The sequence below is a fragment of the Heliangelus exortis genome, chromosome 5, assembly GCF_036169615.1.
Source record: "Heliangelus exortis chromosome 5, bHelExo1.hap1, whole genome shotgun sequence".
In the NCBI taxonomy this organism is placed as follows: Eukaryota; Metazoa; Chordata; class Aves; order Apodiformes; family Trochilidae; genus Heliangelus; species Heliangelus exortis.
The window spans coordinates 10,433,432-10,457,061 of record NC_092426.1 but is presented as its reverse complement, the minus strand read 5'-3'; the positions used below and the strand labels follow the sequence as shown (position 1 = coordinate 10,457,061).

Sequence of the window (23,630 nt, the reverse complement as noted above, 5' to 3'; positions counted from 1 at the left end):
TCAGAAGAAAAGAAAACATGAAGAGCAATACTGACAAACTAAGGTTACTATTTAACCAGTTCTCTGCCAATTTTCCCTATTAGGGGAAAATTACATTTGTTTTATTTGGATACTGCCTGAACTTTCACAGATCTTCTCTGATCAATGAGTAGACTACTTCAACATCTAAAAGTAACAAAGAGTAACATTGTGCTTATAAATGTTTCCTAATTACCCTTTCATTTTCCGTTGTTAGTTTTTTGTTATCTTCTAAGAGCATAGATCTTTCACGCTCATATTTCTCTTTCATTGTTCCTACTGTTTCCTCCATTTCACTGTGCCTAAGGAGATGGACAAAAAATAGAAAGTTACACTGTAAACCTGCAGACCAGGATTTTCACAAAGGAAAAATTCACAAAGGAATAAACAGAGTTAAGATGATACAGCACCCTGCCCAGATCCCTTTGCACTGCAATACACAAAACCCCAGATAACCATAGTTAATGAATCATGGCTGAAATCTCACCTATCTCGTTTTGTTTTCTCTAATTTATCCTTTAATATCATTATCTCTTTCTGAAGTGCAAGCTGATGGCTCTCTGAATCATGTACTTCTTTTTTCACATTTTTTACTTCCAAAACATGTGACGCTTCTCGTCGGACCAACTCCTCTTCATAAAACAAAATTTTCTTTTCGAGCTCAGACTTAATTTTAGAAAGCTCCTGCTGATGCTCCAGTGTGGCACCTGCTGCCCGCCCTCCCTGCTTCAGCTGCAGAAGAGAAAAAAACATCAGGAAAAGACTCTGATCTTTTTATTTTCTGAACATTACTTAAAGTTAGAATTGCTGAATTGGTGGCACTTTGGAACAATTTTTATCTGGGCACTTGATGATGTAAAAGGTGCCTGTCCCCTAGCATTAAGCCCTCTAAGTGACTGCTCTAAGAGTCATTACATGACTCAAAGAAAGAGTTCAGATGGGTTGCAGAGATAACATATTTGGATCATACTGTGCTTATATTCATTAACTGAACATTTTCAAGACATTACTGTCCAATGAGGTAGTAAAGCATTTCAAGGAAAAAATCTTCAAATCAATCTGAACAGGTTAGGTCAGCCTTTTAAGCCACCCACAGATATCAACAGTTTAGTGAGCAAAACTACTGCAGCTCCCATGTCAGGAGTAGAAGTTTGTCAAAGAATATGCAACCTTTAGAGCTTCCAGTTCATTTTCTAGTTGCTTGGAGAAGACCTCGCTATGCTCACGGAGCTTGCGTTCTTTTGATGCTTCTGCTACAACTTCTTCAAGTTGGGCTTCCAGCTGCAATAAGAGTAATTGTAAGTGACTTCAACACAAGCCAGCACTATCTTGTATTATTCATGTCTTTTCCCTCACGTGGATGAGCAACAAGTGTCTTCTTACTTCTGTTTTGTTCCAACACTATTAACAGTTACCTCAGAATGTCATAATTGTTTTGCTTTCATGGATCAAAGCATACATCTCACACAGGAGAACTATCACTACACCATTTGTTGTGCTGAAACAAACTACACAGAGCATGTAAAGGGATAACTGCACAGCTTCTATTAATGCCAAGAGAAGGAAAAGGCACTAGGAAGTCAATTACAGTTGGGAAATAGGAAAGTATCCAGAATGAAGACAGGAGATTGATTATAAAGCCCTGCACAGAAATATTTAACTGAATAAGCAACAAGACTTAAATTCCTGTTGCACTCTGCTCCAGAGCTGAAGTACCATACCCCTGTGGATCAAATATGGTGCCACTGATTCCTTTCTCTTTCAAAGTTAACTACTGCTTATTATTAATGGATAAGAGTCTGAGAATCTGTATATCTTACTATATTTTCATGGACTGCCTTTTAATTTGCTGGACATTTTCTAACAATGTCTATAAAGCTCTTGAATTTCTCTGCGTTTCACCCAGATTAAAAAAAATATGATTTTTAAGTGATTAAAACACTTCAGGTTAACCACAACAGCTGTTTCTTATGCCCTCTTCTGGTTATCCACTTAAATCTTATGTAAAACTATACATACATTCTCTATACATTCTTAATATACATTCTCTACATTACTAACTACAGAGGAAGGAAAAACACCTATTTAGCCTGTATCACTATTTCCCCCTACAGCTGAAGAGAAAAACTCAGTTGAAAAAAAACCCAAAACACATGAAGACATTAAGCTCTCTAGGTTTCAAGTTGACTTACAAGACAGTGTCTACAAGAATCAAAACACAAGCACTAAAATGCTTGGAATATAGCAAGAAGAGATTTCTCCAGATTAAAATCAGCCTGAATACAAACAAAAAAGGAGATTCCATTCATTTACTGAAACATCAGTAAAACATTCTGAAACAAGATCTTTTTGTGATGGGTAGCAAAGTTACATGGAAAAATTACTGGATAATTTCTTAAAGACAGACAAAGTAAATTCTTATTAGCAGTCCTGATTTTTCAATACAATCATATATGAGATACTGGACCCACAGCAGCAGAAACGTGCTATTGGCAGGTATTTTAATTATCAAGCTACCTCTTTTCTGATCTTCTCCAATTTGCGGATGTCTTGTCGCATGGCATCAATTTTCTGCATGCTCATTTCCACCTCTTCCTCTTTGTCACGGAGCTGACGGGACAGCTTTTGCTTTTGGGACCGCAAATCTCCCATCCTCTCACTAAGTTCAGAGAACTCCTGCACAGCCAGCTTTCTTTGCTGATGGGCATCCCTCAGCTCTTTGGATTGTGTCTTTAATCTCTCCGAGGCTTCCGCAAGTTGCTGGTATAAATGAAAATATAGAAAAGTTGTTTAACTCTGTATATTCTTTCTAAGACTCACACAGGTTTGGGTTGTTTTTTTGATAAGCAGCTGCAATAACACACCAAGACAGCATTATTCTGTGTGGCAGCTCCATGAGTACCTATGCTATTCCACAGGTCTTCCTTATAAATCTGACTGCACAAGACCACCTCACTTTTAAGTAACTTAATTTCAGATTACTACCAAGTACCTGCACAACAGTAATCTTGCTTTAAAGGAATGTTTTAGCAGGGCAGCCATCAAATACACTGTACCAGCACTGAGATGCTGCAGCAAATCTCCTGAAATTCTTCAGAAAACTGGGCAGTTCTTATACTTCCAATGAAAGTATAAAAGCTGTTTGTTTATAGCAAGTAGTTAAAAAATTAACAATACTAAGATACAAAGTTAATGTTCCACAGAAAGTCATTAGAAATTGGAGAAAAATTATTAAAAAAGAGTATTTTGCTGACTTGAACTAAGATACTGTTTCATTTTAGCAAGCAAACAAAGGTGTAATTTACACAACAGTAAATAAACTTAGCAATTACATAAAAGTCATCCTCACCCTAGGGCAGTAATTAACCTTTTGGTATTACAAAGAGTAACTGGGCTCATGCTGGACCAGTGATCTAGCTATAGTAACTCTTTCATATATGCTTTTTGGTATCTACAGGACTGATGGTTAGCCATAGATCTGATTTTAACTCCTGTCTATACTGAAACAGTTGAGAAGAATTTAACAGTTAAACTAAAACTATTCTTCACATGTTTGTTCCATCCAGCAGAACACATTTGAAACAAGTAAGATACCAGCAACTTTGGAAAACTACTGTATTGCTAATGAAATTATCAGGTTAACTACCATCATATTAACATAGTATCATACTAACATGGTATTAAAAAGCAGTGTTTAAAACACGGAAAGTGCAACCACAACAAAACTGTTCTATAATTACTTTACATGAGCATTTAAAATGTATCTATCTCTGGATCAATACCTTATGAAGCTCCTCCTTCTCCTGCCGCAGCACTCTGCACTGTTTTTCTAGTCCTTTCAGCTTGTGTACAGAGTCTTCATGTTCTTGTCGAAAAGCCACTGCATCTGCAAGCTGTCCTTCCAGTTTATTTATATCTGTAGATTAATACATATTAAAGGTAACCTGTCTCAAATTACCACCAATAAGGCAAGCAACCTGGCATCACTTTGGAAAATCAACTTCTTTACTATTCCCACTACTTTGGACTGTTTAAGGAAATTTTGTGGCACTGACAGCTCCAAAATATAATTTTAATTTTCTCAGACTAACACATAAATCCCACCAAAGACTGTGATCTCTTGCAATGAAAAAGCCTTAGCACAGGCCTTTGTTGTGTTCTGGAGTAATGCAATTTATAGCCCTTGGAAACACTGAAATGAACTTGAGCTGTTGAAATTTCAGTTTCAGTAATTTGTCTCCTAAACAGCTTTCATTATATGACAAGCAAGGCTACAGCCAGTCTTTAGTGTGTCCAGTAGGACAGGAAAAAACTATTTACTTTCTGGAGTAGATAAGAACTCACTATCTGGGTAAGAAATATCATCCTGCACCAGGCAGACCAGAGACCTGACTGCCCATATTGCTGGCTGAATGTTCTCCTGGTTGCTCCCACTTTACTCTCAAAGAAAATAAAACAAGTTTGAACTGAAATTATCAAATTTAAAGCACAACAAACTAACAAACTTTATGTATTTCTGCTTAAGTCTTAAGAGTAAGAAAATGACCTGCAATTCTCCACTTGGTTTTAATTGCTACTTCTTTTAAACAAATAAATATGAAACTGCACAGGGAATAATTGTCTGAAGTTCCACTGATATGTGTGGCAGAACAGGAAACACGACCTATGAATTCAGGGATCCCAACTACTGCTGTAATGAATAAAGTATAATGCCTTTTCTCATTCAGCACAATTCTCCTCCTGCTTTACATGAACCAATATGACTTCTTTTTAAATGAGATCATACAGCTGGAGTTTATATTTAACACAACACCATTGGCTGACAAGCTGGATAAACCTGAATCATTTGAAGAAGTAGCACCTTATCTAATTCTTTTGACTCAAACGTAATTCCAGAATATACAATGATAGCTGTTTTTTTTTTTTTTCTGAAGGATAATCTACTTAGGAGAGCTGAGCTGATTTTTGCAATGCATGCACCTGTAAAGGGGTATGCTGCCAAACTGTAGGAAAAAAAGAAAAATCAGCATCAGCAACTCAGCATCTGAACTCACTTATGCTACACCACAGGCCCTATAAACTCCTCTGCCAAATCATTAGGATTCAAACCTACCATTTTATTTACCACTGATTCCCACTTAAAAATTAGATACTAACAGGAGGTTTGTATGGATAAACTAACAGCATTGTCAAACAACAGATTTTCAGTGATATGGATGAGTCACTCCTGTCTCAGGACAGATGCCAGTATTTGTTTTTCTGCAATGCTCAGTGCTTCCTAATTAATGCATCACCAGACAGAAACACAAAGGGAGCAGAAGCTCAGAAATATTTAAATGTGAACTACCCTTACACATCCTCCCACCTATCTCCTTATGTTACTAAAGAGCAGCTAGTCTTGTCTCACCCCTGCCTTTTACTCTTACCTTTAGTAAAAACCCTCCAAAAGATTAACTCCCTTACCACCCCGAAGGAGTAAGAAAATATGATCTTTTGAGATTTCCAGAGCCATCACAACAAAAATTTTAATGGAACCCATCTAGACAATTTACTGTACTCTAGACTCTCCACTTTTAGCACCTCAAGAACACTAATTCTACTTGCTGAGAAACCACTACATACTTTGCTATTCCTAGTAACATTAAATTGCATTACTATAATGCTGGAGGCTTACCTGTTAATTTGTTCTTCAACCGTTCAATTTCTTCATTTAGTTTTTTTATTTCCTTATCACGGCTTGTATTTACTGTAACACATACTGGACCCTGGAGGTTCTGCACTGTCTGTGTAGATTCTGAACATCAGGAAAGGAAGGAAAAGGCTTTGAATAAAATAAATTCCAATTCCTTCTAATGAGCAGAACAAAGAATCCAAACAAACATAAACCAGCAGAACAAAGAATCCAAACAAAAATAAACCACTAACCTTGCAGTTTTCTGTTCAAATCTTGCTTTTCTTGTTCTAATTTCCGTATTTTCTTTTCATAGCCTTCTATTTGTGAAGTGTTCTTTAAGTCACGCTGTGCATCCATATCTTTGGTTACAGTGTCAGACTGCACTGCACTCTTTAAAGTGCCTCTATCAGATAAAGAGCTGAAAACAAGTACGTAAATTTTAATAAATAAGAAAAAAACCTCACAGCAGTCTATAGCACCGACATGCTGGGACTCCACCATATATGCACCTTAAATTTACAAGAACAATTGGTGCTGTCATTGTTACTGTTGAGACAGTTGTCAAGGTAGGTGAAGGTACTGTTCCCTAGTACTGTGTACGCTGCTGTAGAATCATTCAGGACTTCACTGATGGGGATGTACGTTCAATTTTCAAGCTGCCTCAGTGACAGAAAATGTTAACTCTCCTATGCCAAAGGTTACTAGTATCTGACAGAGAAGCAAGCAGGTTAAGTGCACCTTGCACTGAAGGCTGAGGGACAAATCCAAAAGTTTAGTTTGAACCATGACAAAGATGGATTTACACTATGAAAAGGTTTTGCTATGAAAAGGGTGAGATATGTGTACTGGGTTCTTCCTGAAGTAGTACTGCATGGGGTAACAAACCCCACCAGAGGCAAACAATGGAGTAACAAGTAGTGCAGAACAACTGTATGTTCAGAGGATCTCTAAAGCCAGTTCAGAAATGTGCAGATGAGCCACTTTGCCCATGCTCAGAACTGCCTACATTAACTTAGCCTACCAACAGGGTGTTGGACCACTGAGCTATCCTGAGCTATTCCTGGCAGAGTGAACAAGACTTGTTCTCAGCTTCTCAATGCAGGAACAGCAAGTTTATTCTAAACTTCAAGTGACACATCTAGTCCTGTAACTTTCATTCCTTTAAACAGCTAAAATATTAAATACAAAAGCATCTACTCTTCACAGGCCTGATCAAAATATGCTCAGAGAACTGGAAAAACAAAAGGGGGGATAAAATTTTACCCACAGGTACACCTACAGACATAAATTTTTCTACATGTTTATAAAAATGAGAATTTCCTAGTACTACCTGCATTTTGGAAACAAGTTTAATGGACAATATATCCTTTGCTTACCTATCAGTTGTGTATGTAAACCCAACGAATGGTAAATGCAATCCAGAAAAGCCTGTATGAGAACTTGGTGGCACCACTTCCTGCATGAAAACAACATGTATGAAAACCCAAAAGAGAACCCACACAAAGCTCAAGGCATTTGACATAGCCTCAAACAGCTGAAGAGAGACAGCTAATGGAAAGACTTATCTTAGCACACACCAATTGACAATTGGCAGTCATGCTTCATTGTACAGCCTTCCTTTCTCCCTGGATGAACTTTATTTCAGATTAAGTCACGTAATAAAATGACCTAAATTTAGGAGCCTCTTGAACTGGCACTTGAAAAGGTTGCATTTTAACAAGTTCAGAGCACAATATAATCAGGAAAAGAAAATGCAAATTTTCAAGTTCTGAATTGAAAGTGACTCAGCACCAAAATGTATGCTGTTAGTTTTAGTATGCTAGTTACTGTTAGATATGTAATTAAAAAAAAAATGCCAAAAGGTCTTAATTTCAGGGAATAAGCTAATAAACAAATTACTACAAAAGCTCTGTCCTTCTCCTGACTCTTTTTTGTAATTTTTTTTTTTTTTTTAAATTTGTGAACTGCTACACAACAGAAATGAAGGAAGTGAAAACCAATGTTCCAACTGCAAAAATCAGCCTCCTGGTTCTTAAGTGAGTGGAGAAGTACAATTGTGAACACTCTCACCTTGACAGCTTGGACTGCAAGCTGCATGGAGAAAATATATGTATTTCTGAAGATTATTTTTTTAACTCTGAAATGGAATACTTTCACATATATCCTTCTAAAGGTAAACTAAAAGAGCAACTAAGACTTTTCTCCCACTGAAATATCTTTTAACTTTGACTGACCATGCAACAGTATCCATTTAGGTATAATAACTGCTATAATTTAGAAAAGCAGCTCACAATTTCTGATAACCCAAAATGCCAAGGAGGTTAAAAACTTGAATTTTTCACATTTGAAATTACATATTTTTCATCTCTCACATTAGTTACTTTGAAAAAAAGTTCTCACTACTACCGTATAGTGCAGCAAGCAATAGTAATATTTAAAACAAAGACTCACTGGATTTCTTAGTACATCATCATCTACATCAAAGTTTGAGGTGTCAGAAGGACTGCTAACTTCTGGAATGTAAGGTGCTTCAAGGTTTCGAATATTATCCCAATTAAGTCCTTCAAAAAATGCATGAGACTTAAAATCCTCTATTCCATTCTGTCCCAGTCTACGCTCCCTACTGCAGATAAGTCTCTGAATAAGATCTTTTGCTTCTTCAGATACATCTGTAACATGGGATGGAAACTGAAATCGTTCCTAGAAAATAAGACAGAGAGAACTCATCATTTTCAATAGCAGTTTAAAAAGGAATGTGCATCAGTAAAACTTGAAATGAATAGTCAAGCATTGCTCTAGGGCCAGCAAACAGTGCAGAAGAGCAGATCCGGTGATAGACTTTGTCTTAAAATATATTTCAAGGACAAGAAATCATTTCTCAGCTTTTAAATATAGATTTATTTGAAACTAACTGCAGAGACAGTAACTCTACCAGGACAAGCAGACTTTTGTTCAGAAAGACATAGAGGCATTTTGGCATACTTCTGTATGTTAAATAAAGGCAGACCTTTGCTGACATTCTTAGTAACTGATCCACCTATATTCTGAAGATGTACTGCTTGACATCTTATTAATTTCAGCTCTAAAAAACCCCTGATGGTAGTCAATGCTTTACAAAATATTACATTTAAGGCCATATTTTTCTCATTTATAGGTTAAATGAGACCTCTTCCTTATAAAAATGTAACCTATTGTTTTAACAAAGATTTGTATTACCATAAACAAACAGAAGATCTAAAAATTGTATTTACCACTAGCATCTGAAATCACTCTAGATAAAAACTGGAAAACTTCTTCTGTAATTGATATTGTTATTACTACCACTATATAGTCAAGATGGGTTTTTTTGTTTGTTTTACTCAATAAAGGACTTACATTTATTATTTTTGTAAAACTTTTGAACTTTTTAAACTTTTAAACAGTTTAAATTCTTAAGGTTTAAAATAATATATTTTGGGACCAAACCAGCATAAATGAAATTAAACTTTATAACTTCCACTGAAAAACGTAAGATCATATTGACTGTATGTCCAAATGAGATTAAAATATTAAGTCTGCAGAACAATATCTTAAAATTTCCTCCCAAGTAGTTTAAGAGCCAGGCAGCCAGATTTTACACTGGTTACATTTGCAATCAGTTAGTTTATTGAAGAGATTAAGGCAAGAGAGAGATTAATATTCATCACAGCAAGGTGTCAGCTCTGGCAAAGACTTCCCATCTTATCAATCACTGCTTCACTGTGAGAGCAGAGCACTGTAACCACCAGTAAACTGCACTTATCCTGGGGAGAAGAAAATGAAACAATACACCCCATGCAACAGCTTCTGGCTTCCTAGGATGAATACACACAGAAAGACATCCTCCTTATACAGCTCTTTGAAAGGACACCATGAACAGGTTTATTCTTATTCTCCAATGTTCAAAATGCACCCAGAAGTTTCAGCTCTTCTCTTGGACAAACACCCTAACCCCATGCTCTTCACACAGCTCAAACTCATGTTTTTCTAACACTTTCACTTAGAGCAACTCCCCCTGACCTCAGGTTCTTCATGCAGCTCATGTCTACATCAGTTGACTTGCCTGTTGCCTTTTTTTGTACTGTTATCAGTGTGACAGAAAATGTGTCCAGCCGTGTAAATAATGAGCTACTTTCTCCTGCACAGCCATGGTTCAAACCAGGACACAGGCCTAATATAAGAGTTGGTTTTAATTTTGATTTGTGATGACTGCTTAGATTTTTCCAACAATAACAAAACCAGCCTGAGAAAAAATTCAGTTTGACAAAGAAGCAAACACTGCTAAAACCTGAGCCAACAAACCTACACAATATGGCTCTAAACCATGAAAAAGCAAAGAACTACATCACTCCAGTATCTTGAAGTGATCAGGGTTTCCCTGTAAACATTATCATCTCCGTGAATACACAGCAACTTAATATATCTCTTACTTCATGATTCATGATCTTGCCATAGGTTTCCACTAATGACTCTGCATAAAAGGGTGTTTCACCATACAGCATTTCATACATGCAGACACCCAGTGACCACCAGTCACATTCAGGCCCATATTTTCCCATTCCATCTTCCATTGCTTGGAGTATCTCAGGGGAAATGTAGTCAGGTGTGCCTACTGCTACTGATGACTGTACCTTAAAAATAAGACAAAAATAATTCTCTTAAGTTTTCAGGTTCTCACAAGAACTTTTTCACTCACACATGAGTATTTGTGACAGACAGACCATGTCATGATTATGGGAAGGGAGGAGATTTATAAAATCACAGCAAGAAAATAAGGAAAATATTAAGAAAGTAACAAAGACTGCAAAGATTAAGTTCCAGTTTAGTTCTATTTAAAAACAGTTGAAACATTTTATTCTGAACACAGCAGGAACACTGAATAGTCATACCTGTTATGTAAATGCAAAAAGACAAGAGGTGAAAATGTTTTGCATTTCTATCTGTTTATACTTTAAAACTGTAATTGGGTGCCAGAAGCTGAAATAACAAATACATAAGCAGTGAGTTCAATCCCTATATCTGTGTTTTTCTTCCATTTGAAGACAGACAAGGGCAAGAAGACCCCTAGTTTTAGTGTCAGAAATTGGTTTAAGGCTTAGCTGTGCAACTGGATACAATACAGGGGTAAGGGGGGGAATTGCCCTTTGCCCAAGTAGTAGGGAAACCCTGACCATTGGGGCAGTGGCAGAGCAGCTCTGATCTCTAGGAATGTATTTTCTGGATTCACACAGAGTTATGATGGCTCCTTCCACTTACTTCTGCTTTATTTATTATTGAATTATAAAGTTCCCTCAATTTTTAGCATGTCAATGAGCTTACAATCTACCACCTCCCTTATGCATACTGACAATATCTAATAGCTTTTAAGACCAGCAAATCATTTTGCTGAGTTTGTGTCCCAACACCAGTGACCCAATTAAGTTTTGCTTCATACATACTGTGCCATCTTCACTCATTTTCAGACAGGATCCAAAGTCTGCCAGTCGTATGTGACCATTCATGTCCAAAAGGACATTATCAGGCTTTATGTCCCTGTTACAATAGAAATAAGTGAAAGCATTTAAATATACGATATTATCTCTGCTTGTAAACATTTGTCTTGTACCAGAATAAAAAAGAATTTTATGTTGGATACCCACTGATACAAACTCCTTTTATTGCACTAGTTACAGACCCTGTCCTTCTGCCCAACTTTAAACTTTGCCTGAATACTGAAGCCTTAGCTTACACCAAATGTTCAAGCTTTTCAAAGTTGAGTTCTGAATGGCCAAAACCCAAGCAGAACAATGGCAACGAGCCACACCAACTGGAAGAGATAGGCAGTTTACTTGCTTCAACATAATTTCCTGTTGTTTAGAAGAAAGAAAGATAAAAGAGAAAAGGCAATCTTTTAATCTCATGGTTTTTTTGCCAGTTTTATAACTAAATTCTAACTTCTTATATAGAAGATTTTTTTACTATTTCTCTAAATTTTGTCCAGCCTTCCTGTTAGCTAGTATTTTTCATTTGCTATTCAAGACTTCCTATACACCACTACACAGCACATTTGCTTCTATGGATACCTAAAGACCTTTGCATCCTGTGTAAATGCAGCAGTTACTCTTCAAGCCACTGAACTCCCTGCAGCTCTGGGATCAGGGCAATACCATTTCAAGAGGATATAGGACGAAAGTCTCCAATATATAACCATGTATTTCCTGTTCTTGTATTTACATACCAGGGTACAAAATGGTATATAGCATGCTAAGGCTATTAAATGACATGGAATTAAGAGTCTCACTTCATTCTAGCTCATTATTTTATATTATTTCTGAAATCAGGAAGGCAGCCAAAAAAAGGATTTACTAAGGAGCATGTTAATTTAATTTAGTTCACAAATTGATTAATTACTTAATTAATTTTATTTAACTACTTTGTACTCAAATTCACACAAATTATCAGTAAAAGATCAATACTCCAGACAACTTATTAAGACAGTCTTGATACATTGATACATATGCTGCATTTAAAAAAAAAATTATTAGCCTCTAAACATCCAAAAGATTTTAACTTATTCAATAGGCTGGGAAAGTGGTGAGAAAGAGATGAGCAAGTGCAGAAAACAGAACTGACTCAGTTAAATAGCAATTCTGCAGACTAAAAGGAACAATACCCATGTCTTCCAAGGTAACATATGTTAGTCTCCTTCCTTTTCTTTAGCCAACACTACCCAGGATCAGTTCCCAGCATCCTAGTGTATCACTGGGCCATTTGAAATATTATTATTTATCTGAGTTAACCAAAAAGATAAGAAAACCTATGTGGTGATTTGAGGTTTTTGGTTTTTTGTTTGTTTTTTTTTTAACATATCATATTTATTCAATTGAAGCTGTCTAAATAAAATCACATGAGCTTTACCTTAAACCCACCAAAACCTGCACCTTGTTCTTGTTGCACTATAAACTACAGTATTTCTTTTCAAATATAAGTCCCAAATGCTACTATGCATGCTCAAAAATTTAAAGATTGTACAATGGCTTCAGCTAATTTTTAAGGAAGAGATTAGAATTACTAGGAACAAGGAGGAAAATAGGGCACTCTAATATACCTTGCTACATAGATGTGGAAGCTGATTAAGTCTGATTTTTAAGATGCTGAATTCCACAGTTTCACACTTGAAGAGACTTACAAGAAAAAACATGACAGCTTTAACAAAGAGTCCTCATATGTGTAAAAATCCTGTCAATCTGATATATTTTTCCAACATGAACTTGAATTGACACCTTTTACTCAAGGACTAATGCTTGAGAATAATTACTGAAAGAAAATTCAATAACACTGTCACTCATTAGTAGTATTAAGACAAAACTGTAAATGCTGATCTGTGGTTGTCAACATAAATTAAATGCACACTTGCTTTTTATAATACGGAAAAAAATCTCCTAACCCAGAAAATTAAACCATCTCACTATGCTTTCCCAGTAAGCTCATCAGTAAATTTCTGTTGTTGAACTTATTCCATACATTTCATTCCAGATATTGTCAACATTCCCTTAAAATCCCACAACTACAAGTCAAGCGTAGTAGGTGCAGAAAACTTATATGCAGCTCATATATAACTACACAGTTATATATAAGTATATATAGAAATATATATATACACACAGTTTCTTTTGGTTTATTTTGTTTTTAAAGAACACTGTTCACAGTGCCCTTGGAAGCATGAGCCAATCTCACCCAACACCTCTCTGCTTTTCTGCTTTGCATGCGGATCTTGCTTGCCTAAGGGAACACTGTTTCAGTTCAGAAAGGCTTAATGCCTCATCTCTGAGCTCCACTGTTTCCTATCTATAGCTAACAGGTCACATAAGCCTTTAAAGGGTCCTTGAAATCCTCTCCAGTGCAATCATGCTTCCTCCTAATCCATTCCAGTTGCCAAGCAGTAATTTCTTGGGCATTCATTCATCTCCTATTCAAAGGGTACATTTTAGCCTTGGAGCCATTCACTCCTCCTGCTGCAACAGACACTTATTCAGCACCATGCAAAGATGTTGCTAGTCAGTTAGTCAGGCCACCCTCCTTGGAAATGGGTGTAGTGATGCCTCTGCTGAATTTCTCTTTTAACTCCCCACATATTGTCTACACTAATTCACAGGAGCATTACAATCTTTTAATTTTTGAAATGGTGATTAAAGTCTCAAAAGAACAGTTCAAAGCATTATAGTTTAATAATTTCCTGTGTCTTTTAAAGGGAAGTTGTAAATAAAAATCACCTCATCTAATGGTTTTCATCCATAAATTTCAAAGAAGAGCAGTCAAACTGTCTTTATTTCAAAGACTAAGAAATAAAGGCATAAAGAGGTAAAGAGACCTAACTGGCCAGGTCAGATAGAACACTAGCACAAAGTCTATTTCTCCTGAGCCAGGACATCAGTGACCTGTCATGGACCTAACTGTATGGCCACAATCAGTTTTCAGTTAACTGAAAAATTTTACTGCTCTCACGCTCTGTACTTTTAAACTTCTCTATTTACTGAAATCTAGCTATAAATCAGCATATAAAGAGACAAAGGTTTCCAGAATTAGTATAATTTTTCCTCCTAACTGACATATCATATACACTTATCAAATCTGAAAAACAAAGGAAAAGAAATTCTCAATTGATCAAGGTTCTCGCAATGATGAAACAAAGAATTTATCAATACAGAAGTGTCTCCCATGCACTACTCACAGTTCTTCCAAGAGGAAGCCAAAAGAGAAGCATACTAGGTGTGCTCTACCTTCCTGACCAGTTTCCTCTGGTCAGGAAGAACAGAGAACATGGAATATTATATATTCTTAACTACTACAGAACACAACCTAAGTTAACGTGATGGTAGGCACTGATCTGGAACAAATACTCTGTGTGCAGAAACAATTAGACAGGCACATGCCCACTCATTGTAATAAAACATCTGAAAAGGACCTCAGATAAGGAGATGCACTGATGTTATCATGGACTGATTGTGTGTAAATTTGGCAGAATGTCTAAATGTTTTCAAAGACATAAAACTGCTTCAAAGTTCTAGGCTGGCTTGGACAAAGGCAGATACATATTCATGAGTCAAGAAGCTTGATTAAAAATAAAACCTTTAGTAAAAGGTTACCCCAATAAATGACACTGCTTCTAGCATCAATCCATCAAAACCTGGCATTAAAAATGAAATTATAATGTAATGTATGGCTATTATATAATAAGTACCCACAGCAGTTTGCCTGTGGCTACTGTTGTGTCCAGTTTATACATAGCATTACCTTTAGGATTAACATTACATAACAGTATATATACTTTCTCCCAGATGAGATGGTATTTTACCTGTGCACATAATGCAGCTCATGTATGGAATGTATAGCAAGCACCATTTCACCAATGTAGAACCTAGCCATATCTTCAGGAAGTTTGTCTTCAAACTTACTGAGAAGTGTCAGCAAGTCACCACCAACATAGTAGTCCATTACTAGATACTGAAAAAGGAGAAATAAAGGAGTTAAGTACTGAGAGACAGAAAAAAAATATAGCTAAGAAAAGTACTTGATGCAGCTTTGTCTAAAATATACATTTCATTACTACTTTTAGTTATGATACCATTTCAATAGTACTACTTGTTCCAAAAGTGGGACTATCTTCACTCATCTTGGCACAAGCCACATCATGGATGCAGAACATGGCTGGAGGAGGTTGATTGCACTATACATCAGGGATGCCCATGTAAAGACAGAAGCACTGTCAAGCCAGAGGCACTGCAGCAGTGGGAAACTTAAAAATAAAACTCTGATGGTCTTTCGAGCACATTTAATTGAAAAAGGAAACAGCACCCTAGGCCAGTCAGCCAGTTTCCTATCCACAGAAATCAGTAACATGTAGAGGCAATGGGAAAGGATTCAGGCTTTCTATTTCTTCCTCATACCACAAAACAGGGATTATATTTTACTTATTTCCTAGCAACACACACCTAAATCCAGATCATCACTTCAAGTGTAGTGACTTTATCTGATGTTATCAGTCTTGAGCCATTTTGTTCTATACTTTTCAGTGTCCTTTGATACATGGTTTTAGAAATAACTTTGCTTATTCTGGAATAACTTTCCAAAGCAGTCATTTTTCTCCTCAAATTAAAGCAACCTGCAATTCACTGTTTCTATAGCAGACTCACCTTCCACAAGGAAAGAAAATTAAGCAAGACAGGCACTCACAGGAACATAAAATGCAATACTAACCATTTCCTCACTATCTTTTGGCTTAAAAGAGAAACTCTGATAGGCATAAGCTTTAATATTTTTTTCCATATTATTCAAACTACAGCTTAATCTGATAGGCAAATTTTCTCATGCATGTTGAAATCAATCAGTTCATATTGCACAACCCAACAAGGAATGTTAAACACGTGTTGAGACACTGTAGCTACACAATTATTACATTAGAAAACAAAAGGCTACAGACAAGAACCATCAATCTTTTAAAAGGGATATTGTTTTCAAGTATTTTCTCTAAAATTTAAATACAAGAGACCCTGAAGAGACTTCTGTGGGAGCTGAAATAGCCTGATGTCAAGGAGAGGAGGTAATGCACTTCCCTCAGCTCCCACTGCGTTCATAACACAGCAAGAATTCAGCTGACCCATGAAATGAGGCACTTGGACCCAAGAAAGATGGAAGACCACTTCCATTAGAAAGCAAAATTTCACTCATCTTCCAATTTATAATGATTTTCTTGCCAGGAGACACTTCTCCTTTCACAAGGGCTCAATATAAAGGGTGTTAAAGCAATGAAACCTCGAGGTGTTACATTCTTTCAGGGAAGTGACTACATCAAACAGGGGGAGAGTAGCTGGAAATCAAAGGTAAAAAATTCACCTAAATGTGAATACTCAGAAACCTTTAAGAGGCTGACAGTACACAAACACACATATGCCCTTCTTCATACACGAGAACGGGAAAGAAAGTCTTTCTGGTACAACTCAAGAAGACAAGATACGAACCTGGAATTGATTAAGAATTTCAGGTCACATACCTGTTTCTAATATTCATACTCTCTATGTTTTATCAACACTGTTTCTGCCTTCAGCAAAAACACCAAATAACTTGACACAAACTGTCTCTACAAAAAGCAGTCTAGGAACCAGAAAAAAAGCCATGCTAGCATTGCCATGTAATGTCATGTAAGAGGAGGCTGCTTAGAAAACACTACTACATAGTGTATTTGCTTCTAAAAGATTTTAAACCTACAGAAGCAGAACCAGAAAATACATATATTTTTTTTAACTTTATGTTACTTGCTTAAATCTAAGTTCTGCATCATCATATGCTCTAATATGAAATAGAGGGAATAAAACTCCAATTATTTCTAGACTCTGCAAGGGCAGATACTATTTTATTATTTTAGCATCTTATTTTCTGTCCCACTCTGAGCCCTTTATCATGTACCCAAAATAAGATGGCAAAGCCTTTGGTGTGGAAAGACACCAGTGTTCTCACTGTGCTTCATAGTTAACCTTTTCTGGTTTTGCACTTAAGAATCATTAGCTATAAAGCACCAGCATCACCAGGAGCAGACAGAAATGAGAACTTTCTTTTTCAGAGGACCAATGCCCACTGAACCTAGGAGAATCAACCTCTGTTCTTGTTTTATTCTGCATTTTGCATTCCATTTTACAAGGATCAAGGATGAACAGCACAGCTAAAAAGTAAACCAAATCTGCTCAGGTTCTGTAATGTGGCAGCACTCCCCCAAAGCGTGGCAACATGCTGCTACAAACTTCCTCATGTGGAACAGAGAACTGAAGAGAGATCTTTCACCTCCTGGACAAATGAACCATGAAGATGGTATGGAAGAGAACCTTCTGTTCAGGTTTTTTTTGGATGAAAGCCTCCTCTTGATGTGTTTCACCTTCTCTTACGCATCATTTACAATAGTGTGACTGAGATGGGGATACTCCATCTGTGAGCATCACACATTTACATGAGATGGATGCTGAGTAACAGACTAAATTGGAAAGCAGTGTCTCAGCACATGCACAACCAGACCTCAGGCAAGCTGGGAATCTGCTGACTTTGTCGGGCAGAGCTGTTGCTTTCTTAGATACTGTATCTTAAATTAGATGCTAGATGTCTAAATTCTGCAGTCAACTGAAATTTCAACATCTAAATGCCTTCAGCAACTTGTGGAAAATAAATGTATTATACTGCTATGGCTAGCTTAGAACAGATTTGTATAGAATGGTATTAGCAACACTAAATCTCTCTCTGTAATGTCATTTCTGCTCCTTGCTATCTTACACAGCTAACAATTTTTTCTTACGCAGCTCCATTCCTAGAAACTACTTGGAAATACTACATTATAAGATGTCTTGGGTTATTTTTATGCAAGTCTAAAGGTTTTTTGGTTCTCAGGGAATTTCAAATTATGACCTATATCCATGAGGAAGTGCCAGTGGTAACTAAACTTTGAGAGCTTGAAGATTTGGATCTTCCACAAAGCACTCAGTGGAAATACCCTATAAATGAGGGTCTAGGACCCGACTACTTATTTGCTTGCAATGCTCTTTTTATTCTGAAAATACCTGTAACGTGATGGTCACACTAATTTGTTTTGTTTGAGCACCTGTGAAAAAGTTTGATTATTTGCCAATTCTATATTATGCTCACCTCCTGAATTAATTTGCAGCCCTTTATGAACACATTTTTTCTTATTTATAATCATGACTTGCTGTTGTGGTACTATCTAAAAAAATGTTAAGAAGGTAAAAACTTTCACACTACTATGTCAGTTGTTTGAGAAATAGTAGGTTTGCAAACCCAGCCTCAAGTAAGCACATGGAAGCAGTGTGGCTCAGGATACTGCAGTATGTTGGGGCTTCACTGACTTTGCTCCTTATCAGCACTCTCCTGACTTCTGTGAATAATGTAAACATAGCTTATTTTACTGTTCTAGTAACCCATAACTAAAAGTGTAATGGGAGTATTGACTTTCTTCATAAACAGTTCCTACAGTATCTCAAACTACTGAGACAATCAATCTGCTGATTAAAAAACATATTTTAGGTAAATACTTTCAAGAAACAGGTTTTTTTCTCCTAAGGCTTTTAACATATCAATTTAATAAGTTTTTGAAATGAAATTTTAAATCACTTTTGCCATTTTAAAACAAAATCTTGCTTCAAAAGACATTCAGAAAGTTAAAATAAAAATATTTCTTAACTTTCACAGAATTAACACCTTTCAAATTATCTACTTCCAGTGTTATACAAGACATCAAACTTAAGCATAATATATCTTATGCAAGGGAGATTAGTTATTCTAAGGTGCTTACACAAACCCCTATATACTATATTACCACAGGACTTTCTCACCCTCCTGGAGTTACAGTCATCCCTTTGCAGTATTTCTTTACAGAGAGCACGAATGTTGAAACAGTGCCTCAAGGCACGAGGTGGACCGATTTATAGCACCAATATCCTTAAATGTACCAAAAAACACAGTTCTTCCATAAACTGAATCTTTTATTCACTGATGAATCAAACATACCAAATAGTTCTCATCTTGGAAGGCATAGTGCAATGTAGTAATCCACTGACAATCTCCATTCACCAAGACATTTCTCTCTTCTCGGAAGCAAGCTGTCTAAAGGAAGAGATGGAAAAAAAGCCATCGTCAACATCAATCAGCAGCTTTCACAGGATCAATATATACAATTTATGGGATTATTTAAAACTACTGAACAATTTATTGAAATTCAGTCTGCACAAGTGACAAACCAGGGAATCTCCGCAGGCTTGTAGTCAGGCATTCAATCACTCTAATCCTGACTGTGACCTTAAGAAAACCCCACAAAACAACCAACACAAAACACACCCCCCCCTTCCACCCCAGCTACCAAAAAGTCCACAAACCAATTTGAGTCAACACTGAATCTTTGTTCCATAATGTATGTTTAAAAGCCAGAAAAACGATAACCTGTCACTGCAATCTGTAGCAGAAAGATAACAGCTCTAGGAAACTAAGTCTGGTTCTTCTGAAAAGACCTTTGTGAAAATAGTTTCACGTATACTTTTCTTATTTTACAGTTCCAGTTCCAGACATTACCAATACATGACAGAAAATAACCATATTTTACTATTACTGTCTTATCTTTGTCCAGTATAACACATTTCCATTTTCAATAATTTTTGCCCTACTTCAAATAGCCCTGTGCAACACTTTAGAGAAGCAAGCTGTGTAACAGGTTTTTTAAGCAACTTTACATAAAACCAACTTTCATAAACTTCAAGCGAGTCCTTCTTAATAAAAATATATTAATGTTTTTATTGGATCAGGTATATGAAGATGCAGACCTTGGGACTCTTTCATGACTCTCAGTTCAGAGAGCCATTATCAGGGTATTCAGCAGCAGCAGCAGTTCAAGTGCTTATGTTTTGGATAATAACTGACTTTTTTTGGTCATTGCCAGTTGTCCAGATGTCTTAGAAAATGTACTATGGAAGGAACATCCCTGGGATGCCCAAGCCCTGCCATATGCTGACTGCATCTTATAAAGGATTCTCAATTATTTTTTTCTCCCTAAGGAAGCAAAAGTCAATTTACATTTTTACTGAAGATGACCATGCCGTAGTCACGTTGTAAAGTCAGTGATTATTGGTGCAAAGAGATGTGAATTTTAATTAAATGTTAACTGAGAGTGGTTTAACGGTTTATGAATGCAAGGCCAAAGTATCACTCTTCAAAAAGTTTGGCAGCAACAGCAGCTCCAAGTAATCCTATCCCCTGCCCGCAGAACCAGAGCCCAGCACTTCTCAGTTCCTCTGGCACCACAATGCAAGGGGGCTGCCAACACAGAGAAGCAGTTTGTTTCTTTTCAAAGACATCAGTTCCTTGATCCAGTTCCCTTGCAACCTCAAATAGCGAGGGAATGCTGTGAACACTTCAAAACCAGTAATGGTGCCGAACACTTTGCATCATGATTCAAAGTAAAAAACTTTCCTTTTCTGCTTACACTAGTTTAAAAGGCCCTGAGATGTGTCTTGGAAAAGCCTGACAGGCTCCCTAATCAGCCAGTCACGACTTAGTTGGAACTGTCACCAGCAACACTAACAACGATGTATTTTACTGTCAGAACAACGAATACAAATGGTCCACCTCATCAATATAAATAGCAAGCCTATTTTTGTTTGCAAACCATTAAGGGATGTCAGTTTATATTCACTAATCTTTATTTTAGTGGCTTCTGGCTATGTTGTGTTCTTTTAATTTTTTTGGTTTTATTTGCAGATAGTACACAAATAAGAAGTGTTTATATAACTTCTTGCAATGCTTAGTAAGTCATAAAATGCTTTGTATTTTAACTCACAAAACAAACATAAACCCCTATAACAATATGCTGCTTAGACCACTCATACAGAGGATAATAAGAGACCTGAATTCTGCTGGCCAGTGGAACTGCCCACTTAAGAGGCAGGCTTCATTTTAAAAACTAACAAGTTTTCCACATTTGGGACATTTTAACACTCAGATGTTTTATAAACTCGACATGCAAGTTATGAAGACTTGCACATCCAGAAAAGCCAAATCAAGCGACCTAACCAAACAGGAAAAGACAAAAGAGCCCAGCAGAGAAGATAGTTCATTTATTTTCTTTGTAGGTGGGGAAAATCAGCAGAAAGAAATTCACTGTTATTTGTCCTAAGTGTGTATTGGGAAACTTCTTGCTCACTATACCTCATTCCTGATGGATAACACTCTTCCACCTCTTGCCCTCTTACCTGAGAGGGTAAGAGGAGTTAGTCTCATAATTTGAAGACAATTTTTAAACATCTGTCTTCTTAGGACATATCTACATGTGGAAGTTGCAGTTATTTAAGCAGGCCATTTAACTAAGTCACTTTAAAAATGACTGAAATAAGCCAGCTGTATTTCCTTCAGAGTTTGGAAGCCCCCTACAAGCATTTGGGTTTAAAACAACCCTGTACTGGCCAGTGAATTTACCTAACTGAAACCTGTATAGAAAGAGCAGCAAATTTTCCCCAGACAGGGAAAGACTTAATGCAAACTGCTGGTGTAGCACATCCAGGAGCATAATATCTCCTGACTGCTTGTGAAGAGGAGCATGGAGCGATGGATGGAGTGTGACTGAATCAGGCAAACGCATCGGTGAAGAAGGGCTTAACAAGAGAGAGGAGAATTATTCACTGGAAAAGAGCTGGCAGTGACTCACTGAAAGGAAGGGAGGGACTAGGAAGACTGGGCTGGGGGGAGGAGGTGTCAGGAAAGGGACAGAAGAATGGGCCAGGGAAGGGTCAAGCAGGCTCAGTCCTCAGCAAGCAGCTCGCTTTCGTGCCCTAAAAACCTGCTACAAGTACATGTACTGCATGTACCCCCTAAACTTATTACTTATTTATCTGCTGATTTACCTAATACTACATTTTCCATAAGGTCTTCCTCTACAGTGCAAGTGTAGGTATTCTAGAGCTACACCACTTCCCATGGCTTATTCTCAGCAGGTCCTTCCCTAATCTGTGAAGTACCCATCCACATTTCACCTAATGTGTTGCAATAATATACATCTCCTTTTACCAAAAATTCCCTTTTTAATAGATTCACCTTTTTAACACATTTCAGTTTCTAATGTGAATCTGTGATTTCAAAGTATTTAGTTATAGTTTGCACCACTTATATAGACCCTGTCACAAACTGTAGGATGAAAAGCTCCTTAATGGATGCTTTCTGAATGCAAGAGAAAAGACCTTTTCATAATGTTTTTGTATACAGCTGTGAATGTTGCAGTAGCACCAATCTCAGCTTTCATGTCTTTAACTTGCTTTTATTGTAAACAAAAATCTGGCCAATAAATTCAGGGTAAGAACTAGGGCAGACTGTCTGGTAAACGAACAAACAGTAATGCTGAGAACAACAGATGCCTGGAAGGGACTGTCAGACTTGATTGCATTAAAGCAGCTTAAGGAAAAAAAGAAAAAAAGAATGAAGCTCCTATGCTCATGAAATAATTCTTCCTAATCTGGAAGAGCTTCAATATAATTTTCCTAATGCCATTTTAAAAATTCTCTGCATTAGAGAACTGTATTACTTACCTCTGCCCTTTTAAGCATTTCCCATTTATTTAGAATTTTCATCGCATAAATGCGTTCTGTACACTTCATTTTTACAACTGCAACCTGAAATAAGAAGATATCTTTGGTTAACAAAAACATGGCTAGAAAAACACAATGTTTAAACAGTTTAATACAAACAAAATATTAGCAAAATAAGTTACTAAGGAGTCACCAGTGATCTGCTCCCACACTGATAAATTACCGTGGGACTTTGCTCCTGCATTTCTCCTACATTACTCCCATATACTTGATGCACAGCACACTATGGGTGGTCAAGTGCTCGTGATCAAGTACAGAGGATGATGGAGGAGAAGGATGAAGCTTTTCATATGAAGATGTGTAGTAAAGCTGCATTGTCTGCCAAGAACAAGTGATGCTTGTACACCATGTCTTCAGCCAATGAGGCAACATTTAAAAGGTCAGCCTTCAAAAACAAGGAGGGCTGCTGTCAATAGAAATACACTACATTTAGCTAATTTGTTTTCGTGCTTCAGGTTTCAGAAACCTGAAAGATGTTTACAAATTAACATGCTTTTGTATACTCTATGCTAAAAAGAAACAAAACCAGAATTCATTTACTTATTCATCATTTTGCTTGAAGCATTTTACTATGCATCTTGTGTATTAGACTTGCTCAGACTGGTCTGTTATGAACAGCAGTTGTGCACATAGCTGTGCAGTGGAAGAAAACACAGAATACTGAAACTTCAAGGCTTAGGAATGCAAAGACTTTATTTTGACCCAGACTTGTATTTTGAAAGACCAAAACTAATTCTTCTTGTAGTAAAGCCATCATTTCC

The 23,630-nt window shown here is 36.8% G+C and overlaps 2 protein-coding genes across 15 annotated transcripts in view; one reads left to right on the top strand and one right to left on the bottom strand.

The window, feature by feature from the left end:
- The window catches only part of EXOC3L4 (exocyst complex component 3 like 4), a 360,645-nt gene that overhangs the window by 146,005 nt on the left and 191,010 nt on the right, over nt 1-23,630 (top strand). The gene's annotated exons all lie outside the window — the stretch shown is intronic.
- Nucleotides 1-23,630, bottom strand: part of CDC42BPB (CDC42 binding protein kinase beta) — an 88,588-nt gene that overhangs the window by 27,787 nt on the left and 37,171 nt on the right. For all 14 annotated transcript variants that reach the window (XM_071745505.1, XM_071745498.1, XM_071745499.1 and 11 more), the window contains exons 3-16: nt 22,810-22,893; nt 19,253-19,348; nt 15,045-15,193; nt 11,149-11,242; nt 10,141-10,341; nt 8,144-8,392; nt 7,069-7,148; nt 5,944-6,110; nt 5,693-5,812; nt 3,801-3,934; nt 2,536-2,778; nt 1,189-1,299; nt 506-750; nt 215-320 (exon numbers count right to left, since the gene is read on the bottom strand). In XM_071745505.1, coding sequence (XP_071601606.1) covers nt 215-320; nt 506-750; nt 1,189-1,299; nt 2,536-2,778; nt 3,801-3,934; nt 5,693-5,812; nt 5,944-6,110; nt 7,069-7,148; nt 8,144-8,392; nt 10,141-10,341; nt 11,149-11,242; nt 15,045-15,193; nt 19,253-19,348; nt 22,810-22,893 — 2,079 coding nt within the window. The remainder of the gene's footprint in view (nt 1-214; nt 321-505; nt 751-1,188; nt 1,300-2,535; nt 2,779-3,800; nt 3,935-5,692; nt 5,813-5,943; nt 6,111-7,068; nt 7,149-8,143; nt 8,393-10,140; nt 10,342-11,148; nt 11,243-15,044; nt 15,194-19,252; nt 19,349-22,809; nt 22,894-23,630) is intronic.